The sequence below is a fragment of the Bipolaris maydis genome, assembly GCF_028858645.1.
Source record: "Bipolaris maydis strain C4 unplaced genomic scaffold PSV08scaffold_8, whole genome shotgun sequence".
Lineage (NCBI taxonomy): Eukaryota > Fungi > Ascomycota > Dothideomycetes > Pleosporales > Pleosporaceae > Bipolaris > Bipolaris maydis.
The window spans coordinates 1,494,978-1,512,257 of NW_027093864.1; the positions used below are offsets into that span (position 1 = coordinate 1,494,978).

The 17,280-nt window shown below is 51.1% G+C and overlaps 5 protein-coding genes across 5 annotated transcripts; 3 read left to right on the forward strand and 2 right to left on the reverse strand.

The window, feature by feature from the left end:
* The first annotated feature begins 511 nt into the window (after positions 1-511).
* On the forward strand, positions 512-2,612 carry PSV08DRAFT_224956 (uncharacterized protein). The gene is made up of 4 exons (XM_014218294.1): positions 512-645; positions 744-813; positions 869-949; positions 1,003-2,612. The coding sequence occupies exons 1-4, from the start codon at positions 557-559 to the stop codon at positions 2,386-2,388; spliced, it is 1,626 nt and encodes a 541-aa protein (XP_014073769.1). The 5' UTR covers positions 512-556; the 3' UTR covers positions 2,389-2,612.
* Positions 2,613-3,776: 1,164 nt separating this feature from the next.
* PSV08DRAFT_410335 (Aldehyde/histidinol dehydrogenase) lies at positions 3,777-5,644 on the reverse strand (the record flags this gene model as incomplete). The annotated part of the gene is made up of 2 exons (XM_014218295.1): positions 3,777-3,918; positions 4,194-5,644. The coding sequence occupies one exon, from the start codon at positions 5,642-5,644 to the stop codon at positions 4,229-4,231; it is 1,416 nt and encodes a 471-aa protein (XP_014073770.1). The 3' UTR covers positions 3,777-3,918; positions 4,194-4,228.
* Positions 5,645-6,264: 620 nt separating this feature from the next.
* Positions 6,265-8,462, forward strand: PSV08DRAFT_204234 (glycoside hydrolase). Its single transcript, XM_014218296.2, has 3 exons — positions 6,265-6,948; positions 7,020-7,642; positions 7,709-8,462. The coding sequence occupies exons 1-3, from the start codon at positions 6,531-6,533 to the stop codon at positions 7,991-7,993; spliced, it is 1,326 nt and encodes a 441-aa protein (XP_014073771.1). The 5' UTR covers positions 6,265-6,530; the 3' UTR covers positions 7,994-8,462.
* Positions 8,463-9,072: 610 nt separating this feature from the next.
* PSV08DRAFT_46131 (uncharacterized protein) lies at positions 9,073-12,698 on the reverse strand. Its single transcript, XM_014218246.2, has 5 exons — positions 12,421-12,698; positions 12,066-12,344; positions 10,720-10,760; positions 10,432-10,595; positions 9,073-10,382 (listed from the first exon to the last, which is right to left on the reverse strand). The coding sequence occupies exons 1-5, from the start codon at positions 12,459-12,461 to the stop codon at positions 9,198-9,200; spliced, it is 1,710 nt and encodes a 569-aa protein (XP_014073721.2). The 5' UTR covers positions 12,462-12,698; the 3' UTR covers positions 9,073-9,197.
* Positions 12,699-12,879: 181 nt separating this feature from the next.
* On the forward strand, positions 12,880-16,626 carry PSV08DRAFT_371809 (gtpase-activating gyp1; the record flags this gene model as incomplete). The annotated part of the gene is made up of 7 exons (XM_066093208.1): positions 12,880-12,923; positions 13,125-13,235; positions 13,289-14,639; positions 14,687-14,926; positions 15,306-16,092; positions 16,203-16,438; positions 16,579-16,626. The coding sequence occupies 7 exons, from the start codon at positions 12,880-12,882 to the stop codon at positions 16,624-16,626; spliced, it is 2,817 nt and encodes a 938-aa protein (XP_065949052.1).
* Positions 16,627-17,280: the final 654 nt, after the last annotated feature.

The following is a 17,280-nucleotide window of genomic DNA, read 5'->3' on the forward strand; positions in this document are numbered from 1 at the left end:
CACACATGCACATGCCGTCAGTGTACATACATAGTACACATACATGCTACATGTCCAAGTACACAGCATCACGCCCGCCTGGTGATGGCTGGTTCCCACGGGAGCGTGCATGGGCGAGGGCGGAGCACAGCAGAGCATGCTGTCACCCGCTGCCGCTGCTGTCGCCACTGTATACCTGCCATACTGGTCTCGATACTCGACCCTGCTGGTTAGTGGTGCACACGCGCTATGCGAGCAGCATCCAAAAGGCGAGGCAGGTGTTGCACCAAGTTGGAACCAATCCATGTGCCCACCAGCAGCCACGGTTGCTGCACTGACGGGGCCCCCATGGCGGCCTGCCCCTTTTCTGCCGTCGAGCCTCTCTTGGACATGCAGAAGCTCTCCAGGTGGCTGCCAGCCCAGTCCTTCGCCGGCTGGCCCCCCACTACCTACCCTGGACCCACTTATAACAGTATCCTCCTTGGCGTCCCTAGTTCCTCTCCAGCTACTCTATATTCCTCCCACCCACGCCCCAAGTGTTCACAGGCCACTGCTCCTCGTAGCTTCACACATATACATGCTCAATCTCGCTCGCCAGACACTAAAGCGAGTTCCAAGTTTCCAAGAAATCCTCCAGGGCACCATGGGATCCGCAAAGGAAGAAATGTACGTTCACCGCCCAGCCCACCTTGCTCTTTTCCCTTGCCTTCCCTTCCCCTCCTTCTGCCCTCGCCAACGCCTCGCTCAAACTGACCATGGCAAAGTTCTGTTGATGTGCTCGTCATCGGCGCTGGCCCAACCGGCCTGGGTGCCGCAAAGCGTCTCAACCAGATCGTAAGTCTTCCCTCCAGTGCGCAACACAGCTTTGTTCTCGTGCTAACAAGCCCAGGATGGCCCCTCATGGCTGATTGTCGACGCCAACGAGACACCTGGTGGCTTGGCCTCTACAGACACCACTCCAGAGGGCTTTGTAAGTACCCCGCCCGCCAATTGGCTGGCTGCTCGTTCCTAACCACGCTCCAGCTCTACGACGTTGGTGGCCATGTCATCTTCTCCCACTACAAGTACTTTGACGACTGCATCGACGAGGCCCTGCCCAAGGAAGACGACTGGTTCACCCACCAGCGCATCTCCTACGTCCGCTGCAAGGGCCAATGGGTCCCCTACCCGTTCCAGAACAACCTGTCCATGTTGGGCAAGGACGACCAGGCAAAGTGCATGGACGGTCTGATTGATGCCGCCCTCGAGTCTCGCGTGGCAAACACCAAGCCAAAGAACTTTGACGAGTGGATCGTCCGACAGATGGGTGTCGGCATTGCCGACCTCTTCATGAGGCCATACAACTTCAAGGTCTGGGCTGTGCCCACCACCAAGATGCAGTGCGAGTGGCTTGGCGAGCGTGTCGCTGCACCCAATGTCAAGGGTGTCATGTACAACATCATTCACGGCAAGACTGCTGGAAACTGGGGCCCCAACGCCACCTTCCGCTTCCCCGCACGAGACGGTACCGGTGGTATCTGGATCGCTGTCGCCAAGACGCTGCCAGAGTCCAAGACACGATACGGCGAGAACAGCAAGGTGACCAAGGTCGACGCCGATGGCCACAAGGTACACCTCAAGGACGGCACTGTCGTCAACTACAAGAAGCTCATCAACACCATGGCTGTCGATGCCCTGGTCGAGTCCATGGGCGACAAGGAGCTCATTGATCTCAGCAAGGGTCTCTACTACTCCACCACTCACGTCATTGGTGTTGGCCTTCGTGGCGAGCGCCCAGAGCGCATCGGCGACAAGTGCTGGCTGTACTTCCCCGAGGACGACTGCCCCTTCTACCGTGCCACCATCTTCTCCAACTACTCACCCTACAACCAACCACAAAAGGATGTCAAGCTCGCCACCCAGCAGCTCGCTGACGGCTCAAAGCCCAGCTCCACCGAGCCCAAGGAAGGCCCATACTGGTCCATCATGTTGGAGGTTGCCGAGTCTGGCATGAAGCCAGTAGACCGGGAGAACCTGCTCAAGGACTGCATTCAGGGTCTCATCAACACCGAGATGATCAAGTCCGATGACGAGATTGTCTCCACCTACCACCGCGCCTTTGACCACGGATACCCCACTCCTTCGCTTGAGCGTGAAGGCGTCCTCACCAAGCTCCTCCCTGCCCTTCAGGCCAAGGACATCTTGTCGCGTGGCCGCTTCGGTTCATGGCGCTATGAGGTAGGTAACCAGGACCACTCATTCATGCTGGGTGTCGAGGCCGTAGACCACGTTGTCAACGGAGCTGTTGAGCTTACTCTCAACTACCCCGACTTTGTCAACGGTCGCAAGAACGAGGAGCGTCGTCTCGTGGATGGTGCCCAAATCTTCACCAAGCCTTCTCTTGCGCTGAGGAACAAGGGTGTTGACTAGACGCATACACAATGAATGCTGGGCATGCTATGGATTTTGAGAGATGTTTACAGGATACCACGCTTATTTACGAAAGGGACGGCATGGAATAGGGAGTCGGCGCATGTGTGCATGTTTGGACTCTAGGTAGATAGATAGTTGTTGCATCTGCACAGCATCTAGTCGATGTTGGCAGTGATGAAAGGATAGACATTACCTTTTTGCAAAGTCACGTTTCTCCTTTGGACTTTTGTTGTCTCTTGTGAATGGTCTTCTTTGTCAGCGCTTTCTGAACTTACTCGCTTCCGTACCCTGGCAAGCTCTGTTCCTTGCATCCACCCGTCCATTCATGCGCAACTCCATATCAACGATCTACAATGTTCCTCCACTTATTAATTTAACCCCCACCTCTTTCCCCCCCACTAACAAAAAGCACATCGCAATAACCACCGACTCAAGACGGCGTTATTACGATGACGCAATCACGCAAAAAATAAAAGAAACTCTCCCACCGGTTCAAATCATGAATCGTGCCACAAAAGCCACTAGTAGAGTAGATTCGGGGGAATTAAGAAAAAGAAAAAAACTTACTCAATGCCCGCAAACCCCGATCATGAATTTCCCGTGCCCGGTTGAACAGGTTTTATTCGGTCCGACTACAACATGTGTGTGTGTGTTTGTGTGTGTGTGTGTGTGTGTTTTTCTCTTCTCACCTTCTCTCTTTGCCCATCTACTTTACTAGGGCACCCTTTTACCTTTGCCCTTGCTAGTTTAGTTTGTTTTCTTGCTTGATTCGGGGAAAGAAAGGGAAACGGTAAGAAAAAATTGCTCTGTTGACGGCGCTCTTCTGTTTTTTTTTAAAAAAAAAAGGGGGGTGGAGTCGAGTTGGAGTCACGAGAAATAGTAGAAGAGAGAAAAAAAAAAGGTAGTAAGTGTGGTATGTTTTTTTTTGTTCGGATACGTGAGAGAGAGAGAGAAAAAACTTTGTTGATATGGGCGCGTTGCAAGCATGTGTGTGTAGGCTTGTAGTGCATATGAGTATTTGTGGGGACAAAGGTGGTTGGAAGATGAAGGGATTCGCGCGACACGCGTAAGTGTCGGGTGTACTAGGGGTTTATTTTTATACGTCGTGTTTATGCGCTGTTTGCATCATTCTCGATTTTGATGAACATGGGGATTTCTTTCTTTCTTAGGGGATTTCTGATCTTCTTGGAAATGGTCTGGAGTTAACGATGGTTTCGTGCTTGATTGATATAGAGTGGAATGAATGAGATTGAGTGAGGGAGGGGAGGGGGCGATCGGAGATGCATGGGTACGCACCTAGTAAGTGTGGGAAATGCGGGATGCGGTGAGGAAATAAAGGGTACACGTGGAGGCATGTTTGCGTGTCAGGGTATGAGGCTTTTTTGATGAGGCCTGGGATCATCGTCGATCTTCGTTATCACTGCTTTATCTTGATAGATAGACATGAAGAGCCAAGAGTTTGGAGTGTAGTAGGCAATTTTAATGGGTTGCAGCGACTACGCAATCACGTGATTGTTACTTGATTCATCACTCTATTACTAACAGACAAACTCTACTTTCTTAACTACGGCGCTGCACACCTCGAAACTACTATAAAACAACTCGTATAACCTGCCTCTTGCTTCTCTTCTTGTCTATATTAAATTATCAGCTCTATAGCGTGCGCAAAACGCGTGTAAAGTTGGCTTTTTTCGTCTGTGCACTAGATCTTCTCTATCGATAACACTCTTGGCAAAGCCGTGGCTGTCACGTGACTGCGCCCAACACCTTGAACAAGGTAGCCTAGGCCAATCCCCTGGCATGTAAACGTATCACAAGAGCAGTGGCCACATGTAACTCATGCCTTGTTCGCCCTAAACCTCCTCAAAACCTCCCTCTCTTCTTCATTTTGTGCAATGCTTTCCTCATCACCGACGGGTAGGCGTTGATGTTTCCATTGCTTGCCTCCTGCCCCGTACTCAGCACTCACTTGTGCATCGCCTACAATCACCCATTTGTATATCGTCAGGCCTTCCAATCCGACAGGTCCTCGCGAGTGAATCTTGTTCGTGCTGATGCCGACTTCAGTTCCGAATCCATATCGCTGCCCATCAGCCATGCGCGTAGACGTATTCCAGTATACGCTGGAGGAGTCCACGGCTGCGAGAAACGACTTGGCCGTCGCTTCTGACGTAGTCAGGATGGCGTCGGTGTGGTGAGATCCGTGTGTATTGATGTGAGAAACGGCTTCTTCCACATTTGCGACGGTCTTGATAGCAAGAATGTAGTCCAGAAACTCGGTATCGTAGTCTTCTGGTCCTGCTTCTTGCAGTAATGCTGCCGAGTGAGGATCCAGTTTTCCTTTGAGTGCGACTAGTGATGCATTGTCGCAACGAAGTGAGACGCCTTTTTGTAAAAGGGCTTCTGCAACGACTGGGAGACTTGTGGTGAGGGCTTCTTCTTCTACAAGAAGTTGTTCAAGTGCATTGCAGCCTGCAGGATAACTCGTCTTTGCATCAAGGATGATTTTGGTAGCCTTGTCTGCAGGGTAGTCGGAGCACAGATAGGTGGAGCATATGCCGTCAGCGTGGCCGAGAACCGGGATCGTGGTCGTGTCTTTGACATAGCGGACTAGTTTGTTGCCGCCGCGGGGGATACATAGGTCAATGTAGGTATCTTGTTTAAGGAGATCGGCAATAACATCGTGGGTCTGAACTAGTTGGAGACAGTCTGATGGTACTGCAGTCGATGCCAAGGCCTTTGAGATGATGGATGCAATTGCTGCGAAGCTGTTGCTGGATTCACGACCACCTTTGAGGATGGCGGCATTCCCAGACTTGATTGCAAGCGCGGAAATGTTGGCAATGACTTCGGGCCGTGCTTCGAAGATGATGAGCAGTACGCCAATTGGACACGTGATCCGCGACAAGACCAGATTGTCGTCGAGCAGCGTCTTTGCAGTTGTCTTGTTGATGGGGTCTTCCAAGTCTCGTACATCCAGTATGCCCTGAAGCATATCCTCGTATTTGCCCGGCTTGCCCAGATCCAGCCTCTTTACCAAGCTCGCGCTGAGCGTGCCTCCTGCTGCAGCCTTGTTGGCAGCCTCGAGATCCTGAACATTGGCAGCCAGTACTTCATCCTTGGCACTCGCCAGTGCATCATGGATGGCTGTCAGCGCCGCATTCCGCTCGTCGGTAGATAAGACGGCCAGTTTCCGGGACCCGAGTCTAGCTGCCTGTGCAACCTCTAGCGGTGTGGCGTTGGTCAGAGACATTTCTTCTCCTTGGGGGTTGCTTTTGCCGGATGGTGGTGGTGAGATGTGGTAAAATGGCCAAAGTCTTCAGATGCGTGTGACTCAATTCAATATTGATGGAGCGACGAGGGGCCTAAAGCCGGTTATGCAGGGTCTACTTTTCCGCTGCAGATGCTATTGGAGATCCGACTGCGGGTCGTGCAAATGCGGAGATGGCGAGGAAGCCTAAAAAAAGCGACAGGACTCGTGGTGGGATGAACGTGGTGGTGTTGCGGGGCCTAGATGCATGACGCCACACCCGCCCGCATGCGAACCAGGGTGTTCTCCTCTCTTCTCACACCAACCACCACCCTGCTGACTGCGCTCTTATTGCTTGCATCCTGGATCGCTGCCCAACTCGGTCGCTGACAGCTTTCGACAAGTTACCGGCTTCGTCATAGGCCGGGGCTCTGGACGCGCACCAAGATTGCGTGTTGGCAGCAGCGTCTGGCGGTCGAGTGCTCGGCAGGGGTTTGGTGTGGCTGGGTGCGCCTACCAACCACCTCGGCGTCGCCTTGCCAACCTCGCCCAATTCCATCCACTCCCGTATCGCAACAAGCAAGCCTGGCCGCACTATCCCAGTTTCACTTGCAGCACACTACGTAGGCCACCGCTCAGAGATGGCTGGGACTCTACAAAAGCTGCAGGATCGCCGGCCACAGTACCGGCCACCTCTGCACACTGCTTCCCGACCGCCTCTCAAGCGCTGAGAAGGTACCTTGTCGCACTTCACCTTCACAGTGCTCACGTGCATACCCGCCAGTGCGCCGTAGGCTGCCGTAACGCTCTTGACCATCATTCGTTTGACTGCATCCGTCTTCGAATATATCTCACACCACTATCGCTATCGCCTGTTACCTTCACTAAGATGCGTTCTACAACAAGAGCCCTCGCAGCTCTGCTCTCAACTATCCTATACGTTCCCTCTGCAGCACAAACTTGGTCCAACTGCAATCCGACCTTACGAACCGACTGCCCTCCAGACTCCGCATTGGGAAAAACCGTAAACATTGACTTCAGCTCAAAGTCCGACAGTTTCACTCCGCAGGGCAACCCAACCTATGGCTCCGATGGCGTATCCTTTACCGTCTCAAAGTCTGGCGATGCGCCACAGCTCACTTCGCTATGGTACATAATGTTCGGCAGGGTAGACATTCAACTCAAGGCTGCGCCGGGCGCGGGCATTGTTAGCAGCTTTGTCTTGCAGTCCGACACCCTTGATGAGATTGACTGGGAATGGCTTGGTGCAGACCCGGATGAGGCCCAGTCCAACTATTTTGGAAAAGGTAAGATACAATCGAGTTTGTTGAGCCATGCACGCGTCAACTTCAAAAATGACTTGCTAACAGCCATCCAGGTCAGACAACCGACTACAACCGTGGTGCTTTCCATTCAGACCCCGGTAGCCAGTCAGGCTTCAAGACGTATACAATCATCTGGACACCAGAGCAGATTGCATGGCAGATTGACGGACAAACTGTGCGCACTCTTGAACCTGCCAACGCCGACAACCAGTACCCCCAAACACCCATGCAGGTCAAGTTTGGCTCGTGGAGCGGTGGTGACCCTTCGAACCCTGCCGGTACTATTTCTTGGGCTCGTGGTCCTACCGACTACTCCAAGGGACCTTTCACTATGACTGTCAAGTCGCTCAAGGTCCAGGACTACTCCACTGGTTCCCAGTACATCTACGGCGATCAATCTGGTACTTGGAAATCCATAAGGTCCAACGGCGGTACCATTTTCGCGGGAGGTAATGCTCCAATTGCAGACGCACCAGCAGTCACCGCAACAGCTAATGGCGCTCCTCTGCCTTTCCAACCTCACCAAACCAGTGCCGAGCGCCCCAGCGTTTACCCCTGGATTCCTGACCCGAGCGCTACTCCCACTGCTCAACCCACATTTGCAAACTACCCTGGCCTTCCGAGTGGGTGGACTGTTTCCAGTTCCGGAAAGGTGATTCCACCCAGCTCAGCCACTGTCAGTAAGCCATTTCTTCAGCAGTTCCTCGACTTTACAAACAGTATACTGACTTCAATCTTGTAGATGTCCCCTCCAGGTTCCTCTATCTCATCGCCGCAAGCTTTGCCTACGGATTCCTCCGGCAATGGGCCTAAGACTGTAACTGGCTACGACGACCGTGGCTTCACGACAATTCGCACAATTTACCCCGAAGCCACGCCAGCACCCTCAGGCAACGGACCACAGGGCAACGCTGGGGAGGCGATCCCTGCCGCTCCCTTGGCAGCAAGTTCTTGGACCCTCGTCCTCTCCAGCATCCTGCCCTGGGCAATTGTACTCCTCCATATTCCAACCTGCCTCGGCTTCTAGGCGAGTTGGGAAAATGTATGGTATACCATGGACTTCGGACCAGCCTATTCTATCCTGGGTGCTGGTATCGTCGCGATGTTTGCATGTCTAATGAAATGCGTTACGAATGGGTATATTGGTTTCAAAATCTCCATCAAATTGTGGGCGGGTCCTTGGCCTGACGCAAGCTGGAAGTGGAACTACAAGTTTAAGGGCAGCAAGGAGACGGAAGCGACGTATAGAGCCATATGGGCGTCACTTCGACAGTTCGTTCTTGGAGCTTGATTTATTTTTTGTTTGGTTTTATTGCATAGCGTCTGGTTTTGGTATTTGAGCGTATTGGCTTTTTGGTTTATTATGGCATATCTGCAGGCGATTGAGTTGGTTGGCCTGCGGTTGATGTGGATTCATGGTCTGTTTTCATACGAGATTATAGAGTATAGGAGACGATGTCATGTCGTAACGTAATGAACTTATTATGTATATTGTATCATCAGCGTTCTCGACGTTTGATAAATTGTGCCGAATAAGTCGTTCAAGAGATAACCGTCTGGGTTTCGATTTCGATTCCCTACATGCTCTCGCCTGGTAGATCTTCAAACACCATCTTTAGTATTCACGCTCATTTCCCCAATCAAAGGTAACTCCAAACAAAAATCCCGCGCATTATTTTTTTTAAGTAAAGTAAAAAACAGCAATTATAATATACAAAAACGAACGCAAGAGTTCAACCCCGTCTCGCAGATAGAAGAATAAAAAGGACCCCAAACTGCCGAAGCATGCCATTATGATTTTTCTGATTCCTCTTTTTGGTTTTTTCTGCCCTAACATACCGTACTCCTCCATTAGGTTTGATTGGTTGATTGAGTGGATAGTCCCTTTGAACTGAAACTTTTTTTCTGCGCTTTTGAGCCGTTTCAAGGTGAGATGATGGATGTAGGAAGAAAGAAGTGTTTCTCCCCAAACTGAATGGCATACCTTAGTGGAGGAGACACAGTAGCCGTATTAACTCTACGCTCTCCATGTTCTCGTCCAAGCAGCAGTCCTCAAGTTTTGGTTAGGCGAGGAGAAGTTAGACAAGGAGGTGAGAAAGTAGTTTCGCTTCGTTCCTTTCCTGCTTCTTCTCCTTTGCCATTCAGACTTGTGATTCTAAGAGCCATACTTCTCCCCTTCTCCACTACGTGAAGCTTCTCGGTTGCGGGTGATCAACTCCAATAATGACGCTTTAACCGCCACGGCCACCATACGGTTGGTGTCTGAAGCCGCCGCCTCCACGGTGGCCTCCGCCACGGTAATTGGCACCGCGGACACCAGCGTTCTTAGGACCAGTGGGCGCATTGATGGGAGCCTGGCCGCCGCCAGACGGAGGTTGGCTGGATCCCTGACGAGACCGGTTGTTTCTGAAGCCACCACCGCCACGGCCGCCGCTAGGTCCAGAGGGAACGTTGGGTGGAGGTGCGTCGTCGTACATGCCGTCCCAACTTGCTGGGCCGCCGCCCTGTGCCGCGCCGTAGCCCGCGGGACCAGAAAGTTGTTGCTGGCGACGAGCTTGCTGTTGCTCGTATTTCTGCTGTTCAAACGCCAGCTGGTCTTGTGCCGTGTATGCTGGGCGAGGACCAGCGTTTTGCCCGCCTTGAGCATTCATCATGCCTGGGCCTCCGGGCCCGCCTGGGCCGCCTCCACCTTGCATCTGTTGCATCTGTTGCATTTGCATCTGCTGCATTTGCATTGGATTCATACCGCCAGGACCACCCATCATCTGTGGGTTTGGCGAGCCAGTACCGCGGTTCATGCCTTGGTTCATCATCTGCTGTTGCATCTGCTGCATCTGCATCGGGTTCATACCGCCCATTCCACCCATAGGGTTACCTGGCATGCCGCCACCAGCCTGTTGTTGAGCGAGTGTTTGCTGCATAGATTGGAAGTATTGCTGCATCCGCTGCCAGTACTGGGCCATCATAGCCGGAGACATGGCAGTGTTGCTACCTTGTGCTTGCATGTTTCCTCCGCCGTTCTCATAGCCGTTCCCTCCACCCTGACCGCCATTTCCGCCATCATTGAACTTGTTGAACTTGTTGCCGCGACCGAACTTCTTGTTTCCGTCACCCCCATCGTCATCGCGCATGTTTCCGCGAGGCTGGGCGCGCTTGACTTCGATTTGCTTGCCGAGAATCTGAAGTGGACCGCGTAGTGTAGCATCTACTGCCGCATCACCGTCGAAGGTAACGAAACCGAAGCCACGAGGGCGGCCCGTTTCTTTGTCCATCATGAGGGTGGCATCGACTACACGGCCAAATTGCTTGAAAAAGTTTGTGAAATCCTCCTCCGTTGCTTCTTGGCTGACACCGCCGACAAAGATTTTGCTGGTTCGCTCTTGTTCTTCACGTGGAATAGCCCGCTTTGGGTCAATCTGATCATTGTTAGCGAATAGTTCTCATTTGAATTGGTGGTTGACATACGATCTTGCCGTCCAGATAGTGTTCTTTAACCATGACAATGTTGACGCATTTGGGGTCCTTGAAGGTGAGGAAACCAAAACCTCGGGACCGGCCAGTAGCAGAGTCGCGCATAACTGTGCACTCGCTGACCTCACCGAATTGTGAGAAGTACCCCTTGAGGGAATCTGTGTATTAGAAATTAGTACTGATTATGTGTTGTTGCTTGTCGCAATGGTTACAAGGCCGACAAGTGGCAGCTGCCAAGGTGAAAGACTAGTAACTACTCCTAGCCCAAGTCAATAAACGTACCTTCAGTAGTCTCCCAATTCAGACCGCCGATGAACATCTTGCTACAGTTGGTGTCAGTACGTCAGTATTGACATGGTGGATAAAAACAGGAGTATAGAGGGATATTGAGACGCATCACAGGTTGTCGACAATTAGTATCCAAAGGCCATTCGAGATGAGTGAACAGTGAAGATGATATCCCAACAACCTGACATCTTGTGATATCGACAGGGCATAGGGCAGTGATCGCCACATGTATGCGCAAAGTCACTGGGCTCCAGTAATGTAATCGACGTCCGGAAGAAGGTGTAGGACAAGGGTCTTTGGCGGGCGAAGCGGGGAGAAGCGCATGATTTCGGATATGGCGTATGGTTCGTCCAGTAATATCGAATAGCCAGACTATAGTGTATCCTGGCGGTCCTGAAGGCGTGGAAAGGCAGGTTGAATGTATTGCCTGTTTGTGTTGGTGATTCAGACACAAGTTCGAGGTACCATCGTACCCTAGAGCATTTTGCCTCGGTGATTTTAGGTACTTTGCATTCAGGCACCCTGACTGTCCGATGTTGGTTGTGATGATGACCGAATACAGAACTTAAGCGAAGCCATGTCCAACGCCGCATCCTAATCCCAACATGTCGAATCTTGTGGTGTAGACCAATCAAGCAGACTAGCAACGCAAACCACGTACTCAAGATCGACATTTCGAGGTTCAAAAGTAGCCCTGCAAAGGCACAGTATGGTTCGGATGAAGCGTCTGTGTTTTGCTATGGATTCGAGTGCAGACGTCTGAGAAAGACATTCTTACAACTCGGTAGCTATCCTCTGCTTGCGTTGCTGGTACGCGCTATCAAGTACCTAGGTATATATCGACATGAGGCGCTGCCAACGTTCGGGCAAGCCACAAGAGTCCTTGCGAAAGGCGCGTTGATAGTTGTTTCTGAGTATCGCAGAGCCGTTGACCCGTGTCTTCCAGCTTCTTCCAACAACCATGCTTGATGGCCTAACCCGTCATATTCAAAACGCTCGCCAAATGGGCGACGCAGATTGCCAATCTTCGTATCTTGTCAAGATCCTAAGCCTTTACACACCAGGCTGGCCAGTCACGACCCAAGGCGCGCTTGGGTAGTGCGAGCGCATGAGAACGTCTAGGGCATGCTCCTAATCAAACGCCTAGAGAAATCAAGCAATTGATGTACCCTTTGTCGCTGTCTGATGTCCCAATACTAATTTTCATGCGACCGATAATAGTTTTGATCCTTATAACGGTTTGTGTTCGGTAGGTAGATGAGATTGTATCTCGTACGTGTGACTTTACCTTGTGATGCGCCTCTGGGATATTAATTCGATATCAAGCATGCATGACTTACCCGTCTTCTTTTACGTTTATTGGCCCATAGTTGTCATCTTCTGCAGGTGTATTATCAAAGGACTGTTCGCCTCCAGCATTGAAGCCAGATTGGCCCATTTGTGTGTCCTCACCCGCCGCACCTTGGGCTGGCCATGATGCTTCAGCATTTTGGTTGTGATTCTGGGTAGCATCCTGAGGCGGTGCGCTCGCAGATTCGGTAGGTGCTGGCTCTGGCTCGGCCTTGGGTGCAGGTGCAGATGCCGCTGGGGCTTGCTGTGACGTGGGTTCATCGTCATAACTGGCTGGTAATTAGCATTGCGCAGAATGGCGTCACAGAATAGCTGAACGCATCGCATCCAGGTCGATTGTCTTACAGATCGTCAAAGATATCGTCCTCGTAGTTCTCGTCGGCCATTTCAACGGCTGAAGTCGGAGCTAGAAGTGATTAAGAAGCAGAGTCAGAAAAGGACTGGGGTGATGGCAGTCCTTTACTTGAGCTCCTGGCGCGATGCTCTGATCAAAAGCTTCGACTACCTGGAAAACTCTGTTGGAAAGACAGATTGTACAGTCGCAAAAGAGTAAGGCGATAGTTTCAGAATTAGGGGATTGACGCGATAGAAGGCGGGTGGGTGAAGGTGAGAGAAGAAAAGGCTGCCTGAGGTTGGGAGATGAGAAGCAACGGGCAGTCGCACTAGTGTGGGCGGAGCTTGGCGTGGCAGGCGCGATGGATGGAAAGCACGAGCGGCAGCGCCGTGGTCGGGCGACTTGGAGCTCGGAGCCTCGCAGCGGGGCGTTGTCGCGACACGATTTCAAGAGACGCATTCGATTCCACCATGGCTTCCAAAAAGCAGCAGCAGGTTTGTGATTCTTCGTCCGTGTATGCGCAAATGCCGAGTATTTTCTGACACGTCGCCAGGAAATGGTGCAGGTCGGTTCGTGTCCATCCAAACCACCAAGCGTACATACATCACGATACCCGGGGTAGCTAACACATCGCTTCCCTACACACAGACCGCTCCTCGTACGTTGCTATGCCCGAGCCGCACCCACACCGCCGATATTGACATTGATTGCGCAGTTCTGCCTCACCTTTTTGGCGCACGACATCCAATACCGCTACCTCGCCCACAAGCAAGAAGGTTATCGGCGCATCATACTCCCATGCCGACATACTCAACTTCAGCTCACTGTATGTTTTGTTGGTACCACATTCACGTATGTCACTTAGACTGACCGTCAAAGGAGCGTCTCTGGGTCGACGTCACGGCCTCGCACCCCGCCATCGGCTACGCATAGTCGCGAGTCGAGCATTGCCCCAGGTTGGTCAAGCAAGACAACGTCGCCCCGCTCGCGCCCAACATATAGCCATTTTCTCAACGACACACAGCAAGACTGGAACCATGGCGACGATCCAGATGACCCCGACAATATGTTTGAAGACGACGAAGACGAATTTGGCCTACCGAGCATTGCAAACATGCGGAGAAAGGGCCGTCGCAAACAGCCAACAAAGCCAAAGGACCCAGGCGGCACCGCTCGCAGGGAAAGTCAGGGCTCAACTGCATGGCGGGCAATAGACAGTGGTGACATAGCCGAAGAGCGAGGCATACCCAACTACCCAACCGCCAAGAAGATTGAGGGAAAGATACTGCGACCGCAATACCAAGAAATCCTACGCGACCCCGCAAATTCTCTACATCTTATCTCACATCCCCCCGTAGACCCGAATGCGTCAGCAAAGCAAATTGAGGAGCACTCGGCCCGAACAACAAGAATAAACAAATTCAAACGGATACTTCAAGCCAGCACCATCTCGCTTTCCGATTTGCGCGACTCAGCATGGTCAGGTGTGCCATCTGAAGTACGCGCCATGACATGGCAGGTCTTGTTGGGATACCTCCCCACCAGTAGCGAAAGGAGGGTTGCGACACTGGAGCGCAAACGGAAGGAATACCTCGAGGGTGTGCGGCAAGCTTTCGAGCGAGGGACTTCTGGTAGTGCGGGCGCTGTCGCCTCTGGTATGGCCGGGGGCGCTTCTTATCCTGCGACGAACCGAGGGCGTGGGCGTGGCCTGGACGAAGCGATATGGCATCAAATCAGCATTGACGTGCCTCGGACAAACCCCCACCTAGAGCTCTATAGCTACGAAGCGACGCAGCGGTCGCTCGAACGCATACTATACGTCTGGGCCATACGGCACCCCGCCTCGGGCTACGTACAGGGCATCAACGACCTGGTAACCCCATTCTGGCAGGTCTTCCTGGGTGCCTACATCTCAGACCCCGACATCGAGTCTGGTATGGATCCTGGGCAGCTACCTAAGCAGGTTCTTGACGCTGTAGAAGCCGATTCATTCTGGTGTTTGACTAAGCTGCTTGATGGGATACAGGACAACTATATCGCCCACCAACCGGGCATCCAGAGGCAAGTGTCAAGCCTGAGAGATCTCACCACACGCATCGATGATGGGCTAGCCAAGCATCTCCAAAATGAGGGTGTCGAGTTCATTCAGTTCAGCTTCCGTTGGATGAACTGTCTTTTGATGCGTGAAATATCCGTGAAGAACACAATACGGATGTGGGATACCTATCTGGTATGTATTGTTGGCTGAAACACAGACAAATGACTGACGTGTGTTAGGCCGAAGAAGACGGATTTTCGTCTTTTCATCTTTACGTCTGTGCCGCCTTTCTTGTAAAATGGTCGGATCAACTCCGCAAGATGGATTTCCAAGAGATTATGATGTTTTTGCAATCACTACCCACTCGGCAATGGACCGAAAAAGATATAGAATTGTTGTTGAGTGAAGCCTTCATTTGGCAAAGCCTGTTCAAGGGTAGCGGTGCCCATTTGAAGAACACTGGCTCAAGAGAAATCGGTGTAGGGATGGGTCCCGACTTTTAGGAGCGCCAATATTGTGGGTTGAATAGATAAATCGCAGCCATGTCGAAAGCGCATAGATTGCAGCAAATTTGTGCACGCGTATTGCGAGAGTTTCTTCAGCGACTGCCAAAACAGTGTCAATTCGAGATGCTTGGCGCTTGCTTTTCCGATCAGTATTTGTTATCTCCGCACTACGCCAATAATCGGCTCAGGCAACGAGTAGCAACAGGGAACAGAAGCTACCCCGCCCTTTACCCCACTATACGTCACTTTGCCTATGCCTCGGACTGAGACGCCTAAAGTATCGTCCTCTGCCTAGTTCCGTTATTCAAATTCCGAACCCGAATCACCTGGGTCTTCGAACAGTACTACTTAGACTAGATATTACAGAAGCCAAGAGCAACTTTCAGGATCTCCAATGGCACCACCGCCTCGCCCTCCGTTTACCGAGCTTCCGCTTGACAAGAGCGGTCCTCCAGGAAATGCATGGGGCCTCTACGGTGCCAATGATGAACTTGGTGCCCTCAATATGATCACTCCCTCTGTTGTCAAAGCCGCTGCACAAGAAATCCAAACCGGCGACCGTGTGTCTTTGGACTGGTATCTTAATCTGCCATCCCACCCATCCTTCAACCGGCCATCATTCTCTTGGACCATGAAAAACAAGGAGCATCCTGACGGGACAAAACGAACAGTAAATGACGACCATGTGGATTTCAACACGCAGGGAAGCAGCCAGTGGGATGGTTTTCGACATTACGGATACCAAAGCGCGAAGAAATACTACGGCGGACGCTCACAGCAAGATATTGAATCGTCGCAAGTCATTGGTATCGACCGTGTGGCCAATTCAGGCGGCATCACAACCAGAGGCATCATCCTAGACTATCCGCGCTATCTCGAGAAGAAAGGCAAAAAGCAAGTGAATTCGCTGGAAGCGAACAGCATCACTGCAGACGTGCTGGGAGACATGTTGAAGGATGTGGACGTGCAGCCAAGAGAGGGCGACCTGCTCTTGCTAAGAACAGGCTTTACCCGTGATTACAACAAGCTCAGCGAAGCAGACAGAAAAACGATCAAGGACAAGCCACCAACTTTCCTTGGTGTTCAGTCCGACAAGCAGAGCTTACAGTGGATATGGGAAAGTGGATTCGCAGCTGTTGGTAAGATCTTTCTCGATCTATTTTCTTTCCTCTACTCAACCTAGTTCGTGTCGTCTTCGTATCTCATACTAGAGGTTCTCTGTATCAAATGTCTCCTAACTGAATGACAGCGTCTGATGCCCCTTCTTTCGAAATGTCACCTCTAGTAGGCCCTCATAACGCCCCCGGTGGCATATGGGCAAACGAGTCTTGGGAGGAAGAGATGCAAGGTGGTGGGTTGTTGCATCAATGGCTACTTGGTGGTTGGGGGGTTATGATTGGCGAAATGTGGGACTTGGAGGCACTGTGTAACAAGAGCGCAGAATTGGGAAGGAATACATGCTTTGTGAGCAGTGTGCCACTCAAGGTATGCTGGACCGCATCTTCTTGCTTCTTTTTCCAAATTTTAGAGGCTACGTGAGTACACTCGCAGGAAAGATGGAGGGTGCAAAAGAAAAGATACTATTTGATGATACACGACACAGAGCTAATAATGATCCATCACAGGTACCAGGAGGTGTAGCAAGTCCACCAAACGCCGTCGCTATCTTCTAAATCAAGATGTATATTGGAAGCATACACTTGCGGGCCTCCATAAACTTTGCCAAGTTCAAGATAGGATGGGAAATGGTCTAATAAACAGCTATTGCTTGATTTTTTCGCTCTGTTTGCTATATAGCGTATTAGATCAATTATCTTAGAAAAGAATAGTAGGCTACACCTTAACCTACTACAATTAGGTATTAAAAAAATTAACTTTATAGTTAAAGTATATAATAAAAGAATTTAGGTAGATCTCTACGAGACCCTATTAAACTCTAAAAATAAGTTAGTATTACTACTAAAGCCTCTTAATAGGTATGTATATACAAAATAGATAAATTATTATTAGGTATAATAACTAAAATATAGTTATAATAAAGATAGTAGTATAGTTACGGTGGTAAATGGGTAGAGGTTGTGTTGGTGTTGGGTTGCCAATGTTACAAGTAATAAGAAGGATTCTCTCCTTGACGCAGGATGACGAGGTTGAAGGCCAACCACGTCTACGTTAAAAGGTAATAGACATCGCGGGGCTAGAGGTTACGTGATATAGGTACTCCTGCTAAGAGCTATGCTCCCGCTAAGAAAGGGAGCACGGGGGGCCTTAGGAGAATTATACTCCTACTACTCCTATAGTAACATGCTTCTAAGGGAGAATAGAGAGCA